Source organism: Zonotrichia leucophrys, chromosome 1A, assembly GCF_028769735.1.
Source record: "Zonotrichia leucophrys gambelii isolate GWCS_2022_RI chromosome 1A, RI_Zleu_2.0, whole genome shotgun sequence".
NCBI classification, from domain to species: Eukaryota; Metazoa; Chordata; class Aves; order Passeriformes; family Passerellidae; genus Zonotrichia; species Zonotrichia leucophrys.
This window is the reverse complement of record NC_088170.1, coordinates 33493712-33516174: the sequence shown is the minus strand read 5'-3', so window position 1 is coordinate 33516174 and position 22463 is coordinate 33493712. Positions and strand designations below refer to the sequence as shown.

At 41.4% G+C, this 22463-nt stretch overlaps 1 protein-coding gene across 5 annotated transcripts; it reads left to right on the top strand.

Annotated features, from left to right (window-relative positions):
• Nucleotides 1–35: 35 nt before the first annotated feature.
• USP44 (ubiquitin specific peptidase 44) lies at nucleotides 36–18543 on the top strand. 5 transcript variants are annotated; one of them, XM_064702092.1, is made up of 6 exons: nucleotides 36–67; nucleotides 5177–6679; nucleotides 15012–15210; nucleotides 15683–15791; nucleotides 16565–16770; nucleotides 17158–18543. In XM_064702092.1, exons 2-6 carry the CDS (start codon nucleotides 5252–5254, stop codon nucleotides 17355–17357), a joined length of 2142 nt encoding a protein of 713 aa, XP_064558162.1. In that variant the 5' UTR covers nucleotides 36–67; nucleotides 5177–5251; the 3' UTR covers nucleotides 17358–18543. The 5 variants fall into 5 exon arrangements, with proteins under 5 accessions (XP_064558162.1, XP_064558161.1, XP_064558165.1 ...); XM_064702091.1 differs by having other exon boundaries at nucleotides 5171–6679; XM_064702095.1 differs by lacking the exon at nucleotides 36–67 and adding an exon at nucleotides 224–430 and having other exon boundaries at nucleotides 5171–6679.
• Nucleotides 18544–22463: the final 3920 nt, after the last annotated feature.

Below are 22463 nucleotides of genomic sequence, written 5' to 3'. Positions count from 1 at the left end.
GTCGCGGAGGGGCCGCTCCGAGGCGGCGACTGCGGCTCGGGTCGCCCAAGATGGCGGCGGGTGAAAGGTGCGTGCGGGACCGGCGGGCGGGAGCGGCAGCGGCGCTGCCAGCCTGCCCGGGGCCGGCCTGCGGGGAGCAGGTGCCCGGCAGAGGGGAGCGCGGGGCGGGAGACACCTCCCCGCCTTTTCCTCGGGGAGGGGCGGTAGCGGCGGCGCGCTGTTTGCGGAGGGACACCTGAGGAGGAGGTGCTCGTTATCGCGGGGGCGAGCCGCGCACGGCGTGCGGTTGGCGGAGCGGGACCCTGGGACCGCCACCCCCGCCGGGCAGCAGGGGTGCTGCCGCCTGCCCGCCGCGCTCGGTGTGTGGCGGGGAACCCCTGCATGGGGCCCGCTGTCGTGCGCGTCCCTGAGGGGCCGGGAGGACGTCGAGGTGAGGGAGAGCGCGGGAGGAGCGGAGGGCGGCGGTGAGCAGGGCCCGCTGCTCTGGGTTCCTGCCTGTGGTGGCCGAGGCGAAGTCGCGCCATGTCGCGGAGCGCCGGACCTGCTGCGGGACCGGCCCCGAGCCCGGGCCAGCCTTGCCAGGGTGTCTGTACTTGCAGGGCTGTCAGAGCTGGAGCTGTCAGAGCTGTCAGAGATGCTCGTTTTTCTAAACGAGCTCAACTGTCAAGTGTAACTTCAGATGAGTAAGAAGTTCCTGTGTGTTTTAATCAGTGTTTTTGGTGCCTGTGTGAAAGTGCTTCAATCTGTGTTGTTTGTTTATCGTCGAGCCTGCACTGCAGGAAACGCGCGGTTATTTGCAGCAGTAGACATCCAATGTAAAGCTGTGCCGCTCTCTGTGGTGTCCTGGGCTAAATGGCCACTTCTCGGCAGCACACTGCAACAAATAGAGCAAAAAAGGTTAAATAGCACGGCTCCAAGGAAGGGAGACTGGGGGGTTTCTTGTCAAAGGCTGTTCTGTTAGAAATCGGAAATAATTCACAAAATTTCTTTTTGAAGTGCTGCTTTGATTTCAAGTCTAAATTGTTACGCCTGCAGGACTGTACTGCAGCTGGAAGTTACGCACATAAGTGTTTCGTTGAGTTGTTTTCTTAAAGAAAACTCGTTTAAAAAAGCAGTAAAGCAGTACATCTGCCTTCTAGTTACTGAATTTTTTATCTAAAACTTTTGAGTTGTTTAAGTACCCATGATTCCTGCGTTTTCAGATATTCTGCAGGTACTCTGAACCTCATGAGAATCACTTGGTAAACAGTCATCTGATTTAAAAGCCAGAATATAAATGGGGCACAAGAGCACACACACGTGTGTGTATATAATTGTAAAACTCTGTACTGCATTTCTAGTCTAGTGTTGGAGACTTCTCATTTATGTGTCAGGCAATAAATTACACAAGTAGTGACTAAGGATAAAATTCAGCCTTTCGTTTATAGTTATATTTATAAATTTAGCTGTGAAAATCACCCTTAAATTGATAAAATCTTGATTTTTTTTTATGGAGAAGAAATGGAAGAAAACCATCATTTTTCATGACTTCTAAGTTGGTTTTGGCATCAAGTGCTTTTTCAGCTCATTAATTACCCAAAAATTTACATTTTGCCAGCCTTTCTTGAGTGGAACAAAAGGAATTAATGTGTCAGGAAGGCTGAAATATGGTACAATAAAAAAATCCTTTTCTATATATCTTTGTTTCTAGCTTGTGAAACTTTGGTGCAAGAAAAAATTTCTGTGTATCTCTCTGTTTCCATACAACTTAGTGCTTTCAATAGTACTATTCTATATGCTAGTAGTTGTTATTTTGCTTACTGCTTCAGCTCAGGTCTGTGGTAAGAACTCAGAGGGGGGCTTGATCTCTGAAGTGCTGGTCAACTAATTCAAAGTTTCTTTGTGTGTGTGCACAGAACTGAACCTCAGGAGAGAAGAATGCAGAAACTAGGGCTGAATAACTTCCTTTAGGGAATTTTAACATCGGAGCATTAGATTGTACTATTTTATTCCAGCTGCAGTTTTCAGGTGTGGAAATGAGTGTGCTGTATTTTTCCTGTTTCTTCCATCATTGTCACTTCACTCCTGTTTTTTACCCTGAGATCTTTTGCCAAGTTTTGCTTCTAAGGTACAGTTTTTAAATGTTGTGGGTTGATGCAGTCTCAGTACTTCAAACATTCATTATGTCAGTGTGCTGCTTGACATTCATCTGAAGTTTTCTTGTCTCACTTTTGTACTCTAAGCTTTTTTTGCAGTGTTTTCAGATATTGCTGCCTTTTTGACCAAACTGCATTTTGATTTCCTCCCTTTTTTTCAAAGAAAGGCTTCTCCCATGCTAAGATGTTTCCTCCCCCTCCCCCTTCCACGCTCTTTTCTGCACACATCGACGTAGGTGGGAAAATGTCATGCTGGCTTGCTTGCTGGTGGGGGAGCTGGGGCTTTAGGTTTTCCCCTTCGAGGTGCTGATCTTGCTCTTTCGTAGAATTGTGCTGCTTTTGCATGAGGAGCTTGAATGTGCAGTCCTGATTTGCACAGTGGCTGTCTAGAAATCAATGGACTGTTTTTGTCCTCAGTCCAATATCTGCTTAAACTGAGGCATGTAAGCAGTTTTAGTCTTGAGAATGTTTTTAAAAATGTGAAAAAAATAATCTGCTCATATAGTATTAAAAGGAAGGAGACATAAGGCACGGGGTTTACACAATGACTTTAACAAACCCAGAAAGAGTTGACCCCTCAGATTGCTGAGACTGACAGCATTGCTGTGTGTGACAGCCCTGTGGCAAGGCAGGGTTTAGTGTTCTTTTCTGGTCTGCTGGAAAGAGCTGTTACTAGTATATTATGCAGTAGAATCTATATATGTTAGTCCAAAACCAGAAAGAGAAGTCTTGTCCCTTAAAATTCTCTGTACCATATTTAATTATTGCAGCACACTTTACATACGTATTACTATCCTGAATTTTACCAATGTTACAAAAGTTCCCCTTTGCTGTGGAAAAGAGGTTGTCAGACTAGAAGACATGAGATAATGCTGATGATCTTATTTATAAAGACAATATAAAAAGCAAACTTCCTGTGCACAGTTATTTGTAGAAGAACTTAATTAGCAGCCTGCAGATAAGATTGCCTTTTAGAAGGAATGAATGTTATGGGTGGAACAAGATGAAAGAGTTAAGCAAGCTCTTACTTTTGAGGTCTGCTGACCAATGCACACAGGAGATCTCCATGTGTGCTGTGGCTGGTACTTGGTCTGGGAGCTGCTGGATGGCTCCCCAGAGGTTGTGGTGCAGTCAGTATGGACTGGAAACAGCTCTTAGCCAGAATGTGAGAGAGATTAGTAGTAGAGATTAAAAGTACCGTTTTTTAGTTTCTCTACAGCTGGTTCAAGCTTTTCTTCATTACAGAATAAATTCTATACAGCACATGCAATGCTGGGTGCTGATTATGGGCTTAGAGACTTATTATGACTCTTATGTTGGTATCTGTATTGTAACATTTTAAAAGGCACTAGCCATGGGCCAATTAACCAAACAAAGCCATTTTTGGTTGAATCTTTTAATGACAGTTTTTATCAAAGTACCAGATGAAAATTAGAGCTTCTCTTCTAACCATCTGCAACCTTTTACTTGTTTCCCTTCCTTAGTGGTGTCGTGTCATTGTACATTAGGATTTTCTCTAGCTAATGCTTATTTTACACTAAACATCTGTTCTATATTGAGAAACCTATTCAGTTTTTCAGAACTGTAGAAATTGATAAATATTAGCATATTTAAGGCTAATAGCAGGAATACAGGTTTTTTTTTTGGTTCTATCTAGAGTTGTGTTAATCACTCAGTGTTTTTGTAGTATGGTTTATTCAGCTGTAAAGCATAGAATCCAGGACCTTTATATTGTACAGCCTAAGCTGGGTCCAGAGCAAGTATTTGTAATGGCAAACTCATCTCACTTGGCATAGACTGAATATTTGACAAAGCCTTGAACTCCTCAGGTGAATTAATTGTTTCATCTGGCAAGCACTGTACATAATGGTGCTGGTGCTGGGTGCTTTTTGGCCCTTCTGGTCAGTGATGTATATGGTGGGCACAAATGCCCCAGATCAAATGTAATCATTTCCTGATGCATCATAGTGCTGTTACCATTTTTCTCTAGATGTTCAAGATATTCAGAATGGTAAAAACAAGGATGAATCACTGTCTCTTTAATTTTTTGCTAATCAGAGACTGTCTGGTTTGGGTAAATGCACCTTACAGGAAGAAGCAAAACCAGCAGCTTTGAACAAAAAAATACAACCATACAAACTTAAAAAAATATATAAGGCAGTGCTAGCCAGATTTTTAAATGAACTTTTGAAGAGCTGAATTAGAAAGTTTTTATAAAGTTTGTGGTAACTGATGTAGATACCTCCTGGTACTTCTGTCTTAAGAAACCAAGTTCTGCTTTGCTAAGTTACTCTTTCAGAGGTGTTAGGATGTTGTGTTAAAATGTAGATATTTAAGATACTTTATTATAGAAATAGTATAATGGGCACAGAGGAGCAGAAAGTTAATTAAAGGTATGGATTAATTAAGGGTTTGAGTTGTATAAAGCTTCATTTGTCTGAACTGTTAGCACTGTGTAAACATAATAAATTTAAGTGAACTTTGCACTTCTGCACCTGTATGCTTAGAGGTAGAATTAATAGGAGAATTTTGGAATCTCAGAATGGTTTGAGTTGCAAGGGACTACAAGGATCCTGTAGTTCTATTCCCTGCTGTGCAGAGGGACACCTCCTATTAGATCCAGTTGTTTGACATCCCATCCCACCTGGCTCTGAACAGTTCTAGGGATGGGAGCATCCACAGTGTCTCTGAACAGCCTTTGCTACTGCTAAGTGGGTATTCTGTAACAGCATCTTTTAACAAAATCAGTGCCGCTTAATAAAAAAATCCAAACCAGGCCTAAAGCGTAGCTCGTATGCTTCAGTCCTGAGCCACAAAGCCCTGGCAATACAAACAGGGGTATGCAGGCAGTTTAGTGTGAACCTGGAGCAGCTGTTGAAGGTGTGTGGCTCCACGTGACCGATTTCTGTCACGTGTTTGGTGGCACTCAGCTGGATGATGATAGTGATCTCCCATCTTAATATGAATTTGGTACACCGACTCCTGTAAAAGGGATACAGTTGGGTATTTATGAACTATAACTTTTTTTTTTTTAGTTGCAGGTTGAAATATCATGGGCAGAAAATAGTTTGGATGATGTGTTTTGCCAGCATATTTCTGCAATTTCAGTTTTAACGATGGATAAGTGTAAGCACGTGGGACGTCTGCGCCTGGCCCAGGATCACTCCATCCTCAATCCTCAGAAATGGCATTGCATGGACTGCAACACCACGGAGTCGGTGTGGGCGTGCCTCAGCTGCTCGCACGTGGCGTGTGGCAGGTACATCGAGGAGCACGCACTGAAGCACTTTGAGGAGAGCAGCCACCCCGTGGCGTTGGAGGTGAACGAGCTGTACGTGTTCTGCTATCTGTGCGACGATTACGTGCTCAACGACAACGCCACCGGAGACCTAAAGCTCTTGCGGAGTACGCTGAGCGCGATCAAGAGCCAGAACTATGAGTGCACTACTCGAAGCGGGAGGACTTTGCGTTCCACGGGCACCGGCGATGATTCCTACCTTGCGCACGGCGGCGCCCAAGCCACGCTTCGCAACGAAGACAGGATGTTCACTGCCCTCTGGCACCGACGGCGCGCCGTCCTCGGCAAAGTGTTCCGGTCGTGGCTTGAGTTGACACCTACTGGAAAAAGGATTTTGGAAGAGGAAAGACGTCAAGAAGAAGCAGAGCTAAAAAAGGACGAAGCTAGGAAGAGGAGACAAGAACGAAAGCGTGAGTTGAAAGCAGAGATGGAGAAGATGCCTCCAAGAAAGAGCAGTCGTTTACAAAATCAGATTAGAATGTCCTCAAAACCAGAACCCTGTCCTCAAAGAACATCACAGAACATGGAATTTTTGGCACAGTTGGAAGAAACATATACCTCAGAGGAACTGAGATTGAAAAAAATAAGTGACTCTCCAATTAAACGAAGGCCTACAGTGACTCCTGGAGTAACAGGGCTGAGAAACCTGGGAAACACATGCTATATGAATTCTGTCCTGCAGGTATTAAGCCACTTACTTATTTTTCGAGAATGCTTTTTAAAGCTTGATCTCAACCAAACTCAGGAACTGCTGGCAACAGCAACCAATGGTAAAACAAGATCTTCATCCAAACACCTGTCAATAGCTGCCTCGACATTACACGTGAATGAAAACCAAGAGAAAGTAAAGGGATCATATTCTATGAGGCGGCCTAGTTTATCCTCTGGATTAAGTGGAGGAGCATCAAAAAGTATGGAACTTATTCAGCCCAGGGAGCCCAGTTCAAAACATATTTCTCTCTGTCATGAGTTGCATACTCTATTCCAGGTTATGTGGTCTGGCAAATGGGCACTGGTGTCTCCTTTTGCCATGCTTCATTCTGTGTGGAGACTAATTCCAGCCTTCAGAGGGTATGCCCAACAAGATGCTCAGGAATTTCTCTGTGAACTTTTGGATAAAGTACAGCAGGAACTGGAGACTACAGGGACCAGATACCCAGCTCTCATCCCTGCTTCTCAAAGAAAACTTATAAAGCAGGTTTTGAATGTGGTTAACAGCATTTTTCATGGACAGTTGTTAAGTCAGGTATGTTTTATGATTACTTTTTAAAAGGTGTTTGACTAGAGTAAATCCGGAACTATAAATCATTAGTCAGGTATGGACATACTTCAAAGGTTTATACGTTTATAACTGTTGAGGGGAGATGGTGAGGATATATTACACAGTTTCAGAAGAAATATTACACAGTTTAAATAGAAGCTGCCTTGTAGCCCTCCCACTACCAAAAACTAGGCCATTCAACCCCAATACACCTGTTAATCATAAAAGTCTTACATTTGTTATTTTAAAACACACCTTTCCACCTACTGAGAAATACTTGTATTTGCTGTTAAGCACCAACTCAGAAGAATTTACAATTTCAAGTATCTGCCTTATCACTATAGTGCTACTAGATAAAAGGTGTTAAGGAAGGTTAATCTAGTGATAGTAGGAACTGATTAGGTAATGGATGTCAAACGGGATATTATTTCACTAAATAGCTTGAATTTGAGCTTGATTACCAGTGAGTAATTGCATGTCATGATTTTATGTACAGAAATACTAATACTTCTTTTCTATTGCAACACAAAGATGGAGAAGGCTCTGTCAACACAGGAACCAAATTTGTGGGGTGGAGGCAATGGTGGTTCTCCTTTCTGCATTACTTCTTTTTTTTTTCCCTACTTCTCAGCTCCTTGTTAAGTATTTCAGTGTGTTCACTGCTATTATGCATATCCCAACAGTGTGTATAAGTGTCTGATTTCTGACTGAACAAACAAGTGCTTTTTTCTGTTAACTTCATCTAAAAACTAACCACATTGCAGCAGGAACAGAAGTTGGGAAGCTCCTGGAATGGATCTGTAGTATACATGAGCATGTTAACTGAGGGAGTGTGGAAGCATTTGATGAATATTGTGTGTAAAGAAAAGGCTTAACACAAAAATGTCTGTTCCTGGTATTCTGACTAGTTGATTGATGGTTTAATGTTTTAATATGTAAAGCTAGAAATGCAAGTGCTTTTTGACTAAGGTAGGGTTGTTTGCTGCTACGATCCCTGTAAAATTCATAGGAAGGTGACAGTCATTTCAAGTTTTGTGAAGCTACTGGAAACTGTTGGATCTATCAATAAAACTGGATCATCAGCCACCTTCTGCCTGGCCCAGAGTACAGCACTTCTGTGGCATACTTCCTTTCCTTGGGCACTAGGTATCTTGTATCAGTGTTGCACAACTGGAAGTGTTTAGTACATTATGTCATTAAAGAGTTTTTTGTTGGAAAATTCCATTCCTCTCCAAAATAGCAATTTTGCCAGCAAAATAAGGTTATTTTTTTAGGAATAGTCACAAGGTTTGCTTGCATTGCAAACCTCCTTGCAACACAAGGATTCATTGCTGTAGTAAGAATTTTCAAGGCTCTAAAGACACAGCATCATTTCAGTAATAACTACTTTCACATATTTTTTAGCTTTATATGGAGAAATTTGTGACTAGAAACCCTCCTACCTTCCTGAGACCAGGAGAGGAGTAGTGAGAATTCTCTAATGGGTAAACTAAAACAAAACCAATACAAAACAAAGAAAAAATCCTCACTTCCACACTACTGAGTAAGCCAGAAAGGGAATTAGGCAGTTTTGAGGTATCCTCTGAGTTCTGTGACTACATCCAGCTCTTACTGCAGCTGCTCCATGTCTGTGTGCAGAATACAGCCTTGATCAACTCAAGAATGCCTCACTGAAGTGAGAGGAGCAAGAAAGTGTATTGAGGCTGTTATCTAGTAATTTCTCCCTGGCTCATGAGGCAGTTCCCACAGACTGTTCAACATTTTACCCCTCCCTGTGGTCCCTTTGTCTTTAGCCACTTCTTTTTTTTATTAGTTTTGTCTTCACCTGTGGTTTTGAACATGATAAATATTATAAGGAAAAGGTAAGCCCTGAAGATTTAAATTCCTTCCTTGTAAAATAGATTCAGGTCATCTTAACAATTTAGTCCCTGGTGTTTGCCCATGGAAAGATGAACTCTAGAAACTCTGTTAGGCAATTATTTTCCTTTCCTCAGTAAGATTCCTACATCATGATTTCACTAGGCGTTTGTCAGAACTGCTTTAATGAAGTTAACAGAAAAGGCAAGAAACACCCATGCAGGGCTGGAAAAAAACCCCAAACTTCTTGCTGTGTCATTGCATCTTGGACAGGGTTAGCTCTTAAAAACAAGGAGTGTATGTTTAGTCCTTACAGGCTTAACTTTATCTACTACAAGATAAAGTAAAACTGTGGTAAACATAGTAATAAAAATAAATATAGTAATACTGTGACAGTATTACAGTTTCTCTCTAGAAGATAACTGGAGCTGTTCCAAGCTGCCCTTATTAAAAATAAGACAGGATTTTATTCTAGAGTGTTAAATTACATCTTACTCGATTGAAAAAGGGGGATTGAGGAGCATGTTTCTGTGTGCAGTTGCCTTCCATTTTAGAACCCCTGAAATGTTACTGTACTTATTCTTTGTACAGAGAATATAATTTCAAGATACTTGATTCTGTGAGCTGCTCAAGTGCCATGAAGTCAATATTCCTGACCTTCAAACCTCAGGAATACTATGAGCTACTCTTGATAGAGAGCCCAGAGGATCCCTTACGGTGCTGATAAGCTGTGTGTTTACTTAGGTATCACATTACTTTCACATGTGCAGCTCAACTTTTCCCCCCTTCTTCTAGTTCTAATTTCACTTGAAGGGAAGTGATAATCCTGAGTTTGCCATCAGTCTGTTGCTATTGAAGTGCTGCCTGGTTCAGCACTAACTGAATTTAGGATCTAAGAATAAGTAAGCAGAGAATTGAGTGTTTGAGAATCTTGTGCTTTTTGATAACTAGATGGATAGTTTCCTAGATAACTAGATCTTGTGCTTTTGATAACTAGAAAAAGTTTTGGGTGATGTCATATATGAGGTAGTTGTTTGTTTTGCTATTTTCTCAGCTGATTTAAAGTAAGTTTTCTTCATCTGCTGCTTGAAATGTTTTACTATTTTATGGAGTACTAGACTAGGCAGTGGGTAACTCCAGGAATAGTATGAGCAAATTGCCTCTGTTTTTTTATTTTATATTTATTCTAATACCTGTTCTAGGACTTCAGCCTTTACTTTGCAGTACTGTGAAACTGCAATAACTGGTATGTCTAAGAGAAGTAAAGATCTGCATTGTAGGTGGCAAACCCTTCCCCTCTGCTCTGTCTTCACGTGCTAGTCTTTCTGCAGTGATTGGAGAAAGTGGCTGAGACCTCTCAAACCCATTGGGGTTCTGAGGAGATCCCAATATGTCTGTTAAAACCCTAGTTCTTTTCACTCCCTCAGTGCTTGTACCCTTGTGGAAGGTACTTACTGTCTGCTGGCCTCAGTCCTTCGGTGGGAAAGGAGAAACTGCTGTGCTCTGAGCTCATGTGGCACTGGTAAACTGACCCACACTGCCTCACTGATCTCTAAAGTACGCTTCAAGAGCTCAAGTAGGTTAGCTGTTGTCTCAGGAGTTTTTTGGCTTGTGTTCTTTTTAAATGGTACCAACTAAATAACACAGTTTGTAACAATTTTTAAAGTATCTTTATCTCAACTTTGTCCATATTAAGCAAGGAAGGGGACAGGTATGTTTCTAAAAATACAGAAATTGAAGTAACAGATTTTATTGTGTGCCACATGTACTCAGAAGTCATATGAGCAGAAATTCTTGGACAAGGATGAAATCCACCTTGAACTTCCTTCTCTGGGCTGGGCAGTCCCAGCTCTCTGGGTGTTTCCTTATATGTCCAAGGCCTTTCATCATCTTCCTGGCCCTTTGGGGGACTCAGTCCAGCATATCCATGTCTCCCTTTCTTCTGAGCACCGGGCCCAGCAGCTGTGTGGGAGCTGAGGAGAGGGCAGGGATCACCTGGACCTGCAGAATGCAGCTCCAGAGGCTGTTGGCCTCCTCTGCATAAGGGCACCTCTCTGGCTCCTGGACTGCTTGTCCCCCAGATCCCCTCTTCCTGCCTGTTTTATGAAAAATCCTTTCCTTAGGGTTTTTCCTCCTGAGAAGCTGGGAGGCCTCAGGAACAACATGTAAACCATGATTATCTGCTGCTGTGGGATGCAACAGGTTCATCTGTGATTGGTCTCGTGTGGTTGTTTCCAATTAACGGCCAATTACAGTCCAGCTGTCTGGACTCTCTTGGTCAGTCACAAGCCTTTGTTATCATTCTTTTTCTATTCTTAGCTAGCCTTCTGATGGAATTCTTTCTTCTGTTCTTTTAGTATAGATTTAATAGAATATAAAATAATAACTCAAGCCCCCTGAAACACGGAGTCAACACTCTCATCTCTTCCCTCATCCCGGGACCCTGCAAACACTGCCCCACCCACCCGGCCTGTACTGGGGCCTGGGTGATTCATGCCCAGGAGCAGGACATGCTGCTTCCTTTTGTAGAGCTGCATAAGGTCCTGTTTCCCAGCCCTGTCCCATTCCCAGTGGGTGGCAGTGCCCCAGCCAGCCGTACCAGCCACTCCTCCTGCTTGGTGTCATCTGCAGACTTCTCTGAGTTCAGAAAAATTGCCTCCAGTACTTTTTATAGCAGTGCCTGGTAGGAGCTAGCTTCTGATACCTCTAGGCGTGCTTAAAACTTCCTTAGCAGTTTGATGACTTCCTGATCATTTTTAAGATGGAATCCGAGCAAAATCCTTCTCCCTGCTCCTGCTCAGCACAGCAGAATAACAACGTGCAGTGCTCAGAGAAACGAATGTGCCAGGTCTCGAGGAGTGAAGGAGGTTCTAACCAGTGTAGTATGTAAACTATTCTGAAAGCATATTTCAGGACAGATTGTCTGAGAAAAGGGGAAATGTGATTTTTGAGTTGTTTGAAAGCCTTTGAGTAGTATGCTGTGAGTTGGAGTTTGGGGGGGAATGCTGAGGGTGGTCTGTGTACTGCTGGGTTTGAGGTCTCCCGTTGAACAGACTGTTAGAAAGGCAGAACTTGAGGCAGGCAATGGGACACTTTGCTCTTAAACCACTTGATGTCATGTATACTGATTTCTATATTTTGGTGTTAGTCTTTGTGCTTTTTTGTTTAGCCTGACCTACAAAATGATTGTCAAGTTGTTTTCCAACTAGATGAAAGTAATATTTAAAATTAATCTATAAGAGGCCATTGAATCACAGACTGCAGTTACCTGTGGTTATGCTTTATGTTATTCTGCTAAATAGATAAAGATCCTTTTGAGGATACCCTATGCTTATCACTACAAAGTTCAGTTGTTTTTTTTATACTGACTGTCATATGAATTATACATTTTAGCTGTATTCCAGAGATCTCCTTCAACTTCAATTACTTTCCTGTGCAAAAATTGAGTTACTAATCATTATATATATGTCTCATCTAGTGAAAGCACAAAAATGGGACTGGCTATTTTACTCTTCTTAAAAACAACAAAGCAAAAAAAAGAGTTGGGGCAGAGGTGGTGAAGAGTTTTGTTTCTTCCACGCAAGTGCAGGGAGCATAGGCAAAACAGTTGATGATGAAGCTGGCTTTTACTGCAGCAATATGTTAACTATTTTCTTTGGCTGCATTTACACTGAATGCCATCCAGGGCAGTGGCTGTCTGTCACGTTATTGTGGCCACAGTGGTGCTTGTCTGAGCAGTCTCCGTGCTTTGCTTGAATCAAGCAATTTGATCCAGCTCTTTTCAGTCTGGCCTTTGGCCCATGATTGAATACTAAGCTTTAACCAAACAATTGTGTTTAGTACCCGTGTTTCAAGGCATGAGAGGGTGGTCAGGGCAGAACATAAGGTAGAGATTTCAGACTAGTTAAAATCTGTAATTTACTTTGCTCTAGTGTGAACTTTTCATTTGCTTTGCTATAAATGACAGCATCAAAGCTTCTTGTAATAGCAATGCTGAATTACAAAGGGAATGTGGAATCGAACTCTGAATTTATAATCATAAATGTAGACATAACTAACCAGATTGCTAGAGTAGACTCACTTCCCTATTACTACTGTTGTGCATACTTTTACTAGACAAAGTTACACTGGACAAATGTATGAAGTTTTTGCCCTTTGAGTTCATGTTTGGGGTTGGTTTTGTGTTTTATAAAATCTCAAGCAGCTTTTGAACAGTTTTTACAATTTCTGCCCTTCTCATGGAGAAAGAAAATCTGTGTGAATGCTAATGGAGTTTGAGATAAAGGAGCCCCATTTAGGACAGAAAGAAGAGTGATGGCAATGTCACCAAGCCAATGCCAGTGGACAGGCCAGTGCAGATGAATTCCACAGAAGGCTGGGAATCCTCCTGCTTGTTGAGCAAGCCACTTGGTAAGCCCAGGCCTGGCTGTGACAAACACTCCCAGCCTTGCTGCAGCCGTGCCTGGCTGTGCTTTCCTTTCCCAGCACACCCAGGAGCAGGGAGCACACGGGGGCTGAAGGATTGGCTGCCCTTGCCCGGCTGGGTCGGGTTACCGAGCTGGTGGCACTACAGGAATCCCTGAGTTTAACTCTGCTGCAGTGAGGACCGGCCTGCATTGGAGGGAATAAGTGCAGCTGTGTGTCAGTACAGGGGTTTGTCCCCACAAAGCAGCTTTGCTCACAGTTGCATGACGAGATGAGAGCAGATTTATTGCATCTGTTTGTGTTCTTCAGGTTTTTTGACTGGGAAAAACTGGAAGCTGGGTCTATTATTCATGTCTTTTTCTCTGGGACAGTACTCATTAGCTAGTTGGGAAAGAAGATCTTAACCTAGATTATTAATGTAATACACTAAATTTAAAACCTCAAAATGTGTTAAAGTTATCTGTGTTGCAGTCACATGTGGTCTACATCCTGAGCTCCTTCATCTTAAGTGTGCATTCATGCACAGCAAATTCTTACATAACTCATCAGTTAAATAAATTTTTGGCCCAGCAAAATTACCCATTTGTACAGCAGAAATTTTATTGGTCATTCTGGGATTAAGTTGGAGTGTGATTGAACTGTGGCCAAACACACAATTTTGTCTCCCATGTCTAGATTTCAGCTCTGAATTACCAATAATTTGTGGCTTTGTAACGTTGCCAGATGTTAGCACTTGCAAAAGACAGTCCTGACAGCATAAATTAAAGCAGAAGAATCTCCTCTTTTCTGCCATGTAAGTTTTGACGTTTTGATTTCTAAGAACAAGGCAGTGGCATTTTCATCTTAGAACTTGAAGCAGTGAAGAGCTTTCCTGACTGCACTGCTGAATGTTCATGCTGGGACACAAACCCACTCGTGCACTCGGTGGCTAATGCAGAGATGGAGGATGAGCTGTTGCACTACTGAGTGCAGCTACAAGAACACCTAGGAGGAAGGTACCATGAGGTGACAGATAGGGACTTATATAAATCATCATGAAATACCAAACAGGGTGAATAATTACCTACCAGCAAACCTTCAGAGGAAAATAAAGGAGCATCTGAACAAAAGTGAGTGTCCTTTCACACTTGTGTAGGCTTACTAACCAAACTGAAGGGAACTACACCAAATTTGTGTGGAGCAGCAGCAGTTTAAAAGGGTCCCTGTGAAATAACAGTCTTTGGATGTCACATGAATTTTCATTCCTTTATTACTATGTGTTAGTTGTTCTGAACAACTTGTGGTATTTTCCTAAATAGGAAGCATGCAACACCTAATGTGTTGTCTTTCCAGCTTAGAAGAGCTACTGCTTTTAACTTATTTTCCTAAGTATTGGATGTTATAATGAATTAATTGTCCCCTGCCTGTAGTATCTGCATTTTCCAGGTTGACTCACTTCACTTCTTTACATTTTATTTATGTTGTCTTACTGCTTGTCCTTTCCCTAGTGTGACGATGGATCCACTTACTGAAAGAAGAAATAAATTCTTTTTACCTGTTAATTTTTCTTTGAAGAAGTGTGCTTCCTAATCCAGGCTTCCCTGGAAGACTTACAAAGTAAGAAGGATATGACTTTAAAATCCCCAACTGTTCATTTTTTTTTTCCTTTTGTGCGTGTGGTTTTGATTTATTTTGGTTTATTTATAAATTAACCTATATTATAATTTCTGATGTAAATTTTCCTTTTTGAGAAAAGACTCCTGAGACTTCACCAGCTGCTTTCTTTTGGACAGTCCCAGACAGAACATTTTGACACTGTTTTTGTTTCTCAGTAAAACATAAGAACACTTACTTGTTTGCGATAACGGTTTTAGACATGCTGCTTCAGAGAGAAGAAATGAGGTGTATCATCTCTGTTGCTAAATGACTTTGTCTTGTCTTTGGTTACCCTTGGTTATCTCTAGGGGAAAAATCTCTTTTTAGAGCTATGTAATGATACATGTTTAGCAAAGTACATTTTTGAGTGTAAGCAGCTGGTGAAATATGTTCTTTACAGGTTACATGCCTTGCCTGTGACAATAAATCAAACACCATAGAACCTTTCTGGGACCTGTCCCTGGAGTTTCCTGAGAGGTATCACTGCAATGGCAAGGAGATGTCGTCTCAGTATCCATGTCTGCTGACAGAAATGCTGGCCAAGTTTACAGAAACTGAAGCTTTGGAAGGAAAGATATATGCATGTGATCAGTGCAACAGTGAGTAAAGGCAGTATGTACTCATGCATACGTTCTCTGTGTAAAATATAAACTGACAGTGCGAGTATGGGAGTCTTAAAAGTATATTGCAGACAAAGACCTTCATCTTATGTCCTGCTGTGGTCACTTGAGAGCTGTTACTTGCCCCCTAGAAGATTAAATTGTTCAAAAGATGTTTTGAAGTGTGATGCTTCATTCAGATACAGTCTCATGACACACTAATGGGGTTTCTAGTACTCCCAGCTGAAGAAGCCATCACCTTTTTAAATTAAGGTGACTAATGTAAGTGACCACAAGTGTTTTTTACTTGCATCATAAAATAATCATTGCAAATCAGCTCTCAGAGCATATCCTTTTTAAGGAGGCACGTACCGTAAATATTTAGGTCCACACAAATTCTGTGGATAAATTTAGACTGAAATACAAGGCTGTTACCAAGATTTGTATTGTGTAACTGTGTGTTTGACCTCAGCAAAACGAAGGAAGTTTTCTTCTAAACCAGTTATACTCACAGAAGCTCAGAAGCAGCTTATGGTGTGTCGACTACCTCAGGTTCTCAGATTACACCTTAAACGGTTTAGGTAAGTAGTACCACAACAAAAAGTGTTGCAAACTGGCAGATTGAGTCTTGCTCCACCATTGCTTAGGATCAATGTTTTTCAGCGTCAGTTTTGTTTCCCTTTACTAGTATGGTGAGAAATAGTTACTAGAAACTTCTTTGCCTTGTTCACTTGAAACATCAGTAAGATATGTTATTTAATTTAAGCTTTAACTTTTAACTTTTTGGATTTCAGTACTTGCTCCTTTAGTACCAACAATATTTTATCCTTGTTTTCAGTCAAAACCTACTAACCTTGCTCTGAACTCTGTTGGTAAAAATTAATCTTGTGGTAGAGTAGGATGCTCATAATCACTAATGCACAAACCTGGACTGTATTCAGTGGAAGTCTCAGATAACAATCCTAAATATATTTAGCCTCAGAGAAGGGAAGTGGACACTGCATCTCTGTGAACTTACAGCACAACATCAGTACCATCTGTCCCTCGTACAAAGGAAACTGAAAATGAGATAGAATAAATGAGAAATACCGAGGAGGTATAGGTGGGAAATACTTCCTGCTCACCACTACAGAGATCTTAAGGTAGATGTTTCAGAAGATGAGAACAGTAGGTACCATAGACACATTTAAAAGGCCTTGAAATAAAGAAGTGAAAGAGGAAGCTTAGAAAACTCTAGCATTTATTTTGTGCACTGAGTAATGGTGAAAATATTATGTTATGTTCAAACATAATTGAGAATGCTGTGCTCTTTCCTTAAAAAACCCTTAAGTTTTCATTTGCTTTAACTTCCCAGGTGGTCAGGGCGCAATCACCGTGAGAAGATTGGTGTGCACGTTAGTTTTGAGCAAATGCTGAACATGGAGCCTTATTGCTGCAGGGAATCTCTCAAGTCTCTCCTGCCTGACTGCTTCATCTACGACTTGTCTGCTGTGGTAATGCACCACGGCAAAGGATTTGGCTCAGGGCACTACACTGCCTACTGCTACAATTCTGAAGGAGGTAGGAACCGGCTGCGACTGAGCAGGAGGGAGAAAGGGGTGTTCCTAATTCTAAACTGATACAAAGAGAGTCTTTTCTCAGAAGCAAAAGGGAATCAATTGTAGCTGATCTGCCTGAGAGGAGAAGTGCAGCTCTGTAGAGCAACAGTTCAGTTTCTGTATTGCCTTGTTAAATGGGTTCTAGCTATAAACTCTCTTGTAAATCTGAGGAAGCTGAGCTGGGCTTTTAAAACATTGAGGTAAATAAACCAGATCAACTGAAACAGTTTACTATTTGTACACAACTCATTAAATAGGACCAAGCACTAATTAATTATTAAATATGATGCAATTACTTAAAATCAGTGTCCTGATGACTTTTTTTTTCTGGTATATTTCCTTATTGCAGGATTTTGGGTACACTGCAATGATTCAAAACTCAACATGTGCACTATGGAAGAAGTATGCAAGGCTCAAGCCTACATTTTGTTTTACAGCCAACGACTTACTCAGGCAAATGGACATGGTAGAGTCCCTTGTCCTAGGACAGCTGAAAGTCAGCAGCACACAGAATTAGCTGGCTCTTCCATGGACAACAGTAGCAGCTAATCCAAAGCCAGTTAACTGTGTGTGTGGTAAGGGTTTAAATTGTCATAACTATGTATTTTTAAAAGGAGGTACAGTATTGTACCTTTCCAATGTTTATATAGTTTTGTATTAGTTGAAGTACTCTTTACAATGGTTAGCAAAAGTTTTTATTGACAATAAGTAACTTTCAAAGTACCTAGAATTTCAATACAGCTATTTTTTTAAAGAAGAGATTGCTATGTGCATTTAACTTTTACCTCAGGCTATTTTTTAAAGCTGGTTTTGTATTTTGATAATATTTTTGAATTGGTTTAGAAGATTTACTTCAATGGGCAACTGATATTTGTCTGGTTAATTTTCTGTATATGCTTGTGTACATTTTATAGTATAGTTCTAATGATACCGTGATTCTTACTGTCTTGCAGGAATTGCTACTAGGTCTTAGAATATTGACATTCATCAGCAAGGAATGTTTAAAACATGTCAGATAGTAACTGAATGTTTTGTAGGCAACTTTCTGTGAAATTATTTTGCAAGCTTGAATGACTATGCTAAAGATACACTCGATAGAATTTCTTAAAATCTGAACTTGAGGAAATAGAGCATGAAGTTATTTTCATGTAAGTGTGTAAGAGGAGTGTTTAATAACACAAGAATGTATCTTTATCAAGACTTGCATGTTTCAGCCTTAACAAACCTGACAGCTTAAAACTCAAGTGCCAAATTTAAAGTAATTTAACAACCAGGGGCTTTTTTATTCCAAAAACTTAAAAAGTTTTCTTAAACAAACAAGTAAAAAGCACAGTAAACCCCCAACAATAAAACCACACTTACCCCACTGTCACTGCTACAAGAACATTAGCATCCCTTTTCTTGAATTGAGCCAGCTTACTTCAGGCTGCAGCAAGCATTGTCTGCCTCAGTCACCCCTGAGCACACAGCTGATGAGAAGCAGCTGCAATGAAAGCATTCTCAGTCTGGTCTCATTACCCACAACTGCTGTACCTTATACTACATGGTCCTACCACTAGCATTAACAGAACTGTGCAGTGAGGAGAATTTAACAGGCAGAAATTACCAGTCCTCCACATCCAGTAGTTAATGCCAATTAAATTTTAATTGTGAAGTTATTTTGTGTAAGTCCTATGCAAATTGTTACCTCATGTTCTGCAAAGTTTATACCTCAATAAAATGCCGTGATATGGACAGAAAAGCGGGTGTGTACTGGAATCAATTCCTACATTATCATTACATTTGTAAAAATAATGTTTAGATTTTGTCTAACAGGAGTTAAGGCGTTAACTATACAACTGCTTTGGCCATCTGTCAGTGATTTAACAGCTGGGTTTGCTATAATTTCTGTTTCTGAAAGATGCCATATTATAGCAAGCACATAGCAGCCTCAGATCTCAAACTTCTTGGTCTTGTGCTCATCCTAATTAAGTATACAAAACAGTTCATGTGTTGGTTTGGGGAAATTTTTGGTTGGTTGGGTTTTTTGTGGTTTTGTTATTGGTGGTTTTTTTTTTTTGCTTTTTTCTTTTTTTAGCCAAAAGCCACGTGCTGGAGTGATCTGTTCAGTCTTTCAAATACTTTGCTCTGCTGTCCTGGCTGGTGAGGAAATGCATGTAATTTAAACACCGCTTTCTACTGACAGGTAGTTCAGAAAATTTGCTTTTTAGGCTTCTGATACTTTTTCTTCCTCCAAGCACATCTCTTAGGAGATCCTTAGGGGTCTTCAGAGACTCAGGCATTAAGAATCTGTCTTTGGACATGTAGAGAGCAACTTGGGTGTGAGAGTTAATTGCTCTCAGTCGTCACTATTAAGCACATTGAAGGAAGCTTACCCTGCCATCTTTACTAGAAAGATTGCCTAGGTTCTGCTTCCAGCTCTTCCCCTGCATTGCAGCAAAGATTGCTGAGTCTCCAGGCTTTCTCTGAAAGACATCTTTAGCTCTGCAGAAGCAACTCCAGCTTTCTTCCCAGTGCTCCTCTTGAACAGAACAAGAGAAGGGGAGGAGAAAGAGTCGTAGCCCTCCTAATCAAGGCAGTGGGGAGGGTAGAGATGATTAGTGCAGTGTACCACAAGGATGAGCTAATTCAGGTGCTCTTCTCTACAGCTTCTGCTTCAGTTCTTGATGTTTAACTAGTTCAGGTAGTAGCTGTGACCCTTTAACCAGGTTAAGGCTGTTGGCCTCTCTTGCCAGAAGGGCACGTTGCTGGTTCATGGACAGCTTCTACCCCCGGTCCTTCTCGGGGCAGCTGCTTCCCCCCCAGCCTGTGCTTCCTGGCCAGGAGCAGGAGTGGGGATTCCCGGGATAGGAGTCCATGAGGTTCCTCCTGCCTCATTCCCTGGGCCTGTCCTGCTGCCCTTGTGTGGCAGTGCCCCCAGCTGGCCTGCCCGCCACTCCTGTGTCACTGCAAACTCACTGAGGTCCCAGGGATACAGCACACAGGCCAAAGCAGCCTCACTCTGAACTGCAAAACAGTAACAGTTCCCAGGCCCCGGTGGTAATGGATTTGTGCATCCTGACAGCACACACCTTCACTCTTCTCTAGTGATGAGAAGGCTTCTATAGAGCCCTCTCCCATTTAAGGGATTCCGAGATTTACCCTTTCTGAAAAAAAAAATAAATTGTAGTTTCAAAAACTAGGGACACAGGAACTTCCAAAACAACTAGGTAAAGAATTTATTGTTCATCTGAACTGCTGACTAGCCTACACAGCTTTTGGTTTTTTTTCCTAGAGCCCTGTACCTTTGTAAAAGAAGGGAGATGTAAGCATCAGTAGAAATGCAAAGCAAAGCTAAAATGAGTATGACTTTAAGTTATAAGAGTTGGGTGCCTGGCAAAAACACCAAGTCAAAAATGATAAAAGAGTCAGAGCAGAGTTGTCTTTTTTCTTTTACTTTTAAAATACTGAAACACTCAAAATTATAAAAACAGAAAAGCCTCTTGAATCCTTGTGGGAAAAAATAACTATGCATAAGTCTTGAAAAAATATAACCTGCTTCAGAGCATGCCATGCTTTTGGCAAGCTACATGGTCTTTATCTCTAAACACACCTTTGTGAAAGTGGTTTGGACTGAGGAAAAGACACTGCCCACCTCTCATTCTGGACAGCTGACTGATGTTCCACAGAAGGCTGAGTACCAACAGTGCATAATCCTGGGAAATAAATAACAGTGAAAAGCCTTCTTTTCTTTTTTTTTGGAAGTAGGATCTGGCAAAATTCCTCTGCTGTGAAACTCAAATTCCAGTTATGTTTACACATCCCATCATTAAGTTTGCATACCATCTTACTGTGTTGTGGTAGTGTTCTGAAAGTAGCATTTTGATACACTGCAGCAAACATGCCACAAGCACACAGAAAGACACAGCAGCAGTTTTCTTGCTGGAACAGGAACTCCACGTGCCTCCGCACACGCTCCACTTCAGCCTCCTCTTTAAAATGCTGTGGTTATTCTCACCCAGCTGTGCCTGCTGTACCCACCAGCCCTGTCTTAGCCACATCTAAGAGGAGAAGCATGGCAGTTGAGTCTAAAATTAGGAAAATCTTAGGCCATGCCTTCATCAAAAGGACACGTCACTCAAGGTACACTGCGCATACTCTAATGTATTACAGGAAACAAGACCCCATCCTCTGCGTGTCTGACAACAGACCTCAACATCTGGCTCAAAAGGCTTTTGGTAAACTTTTGTTTTTTGTCTTATGGTAAAATTTTGTCAAGTGACAAGAGCATGGTTCACTTACCAGACAGCATGGCCAGGACTTCTAACACTTAGAGCAGCAGGAGAAGGCAGCCAGAAGAGCACGAGAGCAGTAGGAAATTTATTTATTTTAAGGAGATAGAAATAGGGCTTGCCTTTTATATGGCAGGCAGGAGGATGGAGGAGGGCCAGCAGCACAGGACACTTGTATGCAGAAACACCCAGTGAAACTTATGGGCAAGCCATCACGCTCTGCAAGTATTTTTCTGACTCATTTCTACTTCAACCTGTTACACATGATGATCAGCCTCTACATGTGAACTAACAAACAGCCAGCAAATTAAAAAGTTAAAAGAGGCCATAGTCCAAACTAGCTCTGCTAGTCCAGGTAAAAAACCCCAAAAACAAAGGAAAGAAAACACATCATTGATTTGTAAAACTAAATGCTTTTAAAGTTACTATCAGTGAAGTTAAGCCTTAAGCTATAGAAACAATACCAAGTCACACTGAGCTACTACTAACCAGGCACCTTCTAGAGAGAAAAGTCTGGAAACTGCCAATAAGCAGGCAAGAACTAAACCAGATTTCTCGTTTCTAGTGGACTTTGTACAAAAATAGGTGAGCTGGAAGGCAGCCAGGCTACAGGAACCTGCTCGTGTCACATGGAGAAGTGCAGAAGAGCATGGTCTTGTTAGCATCAATAAAAACAGCAGCTGCAATGTACCCAGCACAGATTCTTTCAAGTGCCAGCTTTCACTTTGCAATGCACAAGCACCCACACTAGCTACTGTTTCTTGGGAAGCTGAGACACATAAACACACAGCTGCATAAATTCAAATTCATTGCTGGGATGCCAAGATGCCCAAACAGCAACAGCAGAAATAAAAACACATTTCAGTATCCCATTTCATCCATTTCTGCAAGTTTAAACAGTACTGAATTTGAACAATACTTGCAATTGGGGTAAAAACCCCACCAGTGTCTATTATTTTTAAACTGTAGGCAGTACATGACACTGCTCCCCTCTAAATTGCAGCTCACAATCAGGTATGGAAGGACAAAAATGCAGCTTTTACCTAAAGAGAGAGGAGAAAATAACTGATATTTTTAAGTTAATATGAACTCTTCTATAGATACAGGCTGACTATAAAGGAGCAGGTGAAGTGTGTTTTCTAAGCACTTATGTTTAAGGCACTGTTACTGACCTATTAACAGAGCTGTCATTTTTATCACCAGTAACTGCTGATAATTTGAATATGCAAATGAGGTAAAGATACAGCATTGGAAGACACATTGCATATAGGCCTGCAGAGCCATGGGATTTAGTTTACCTTTACAAATGAGATTCAACAGTCAGATTTCACTGCAGCAGGAAGTCAATGACTTTTTATGTCAAGGAAACATCAAATATTCCAGA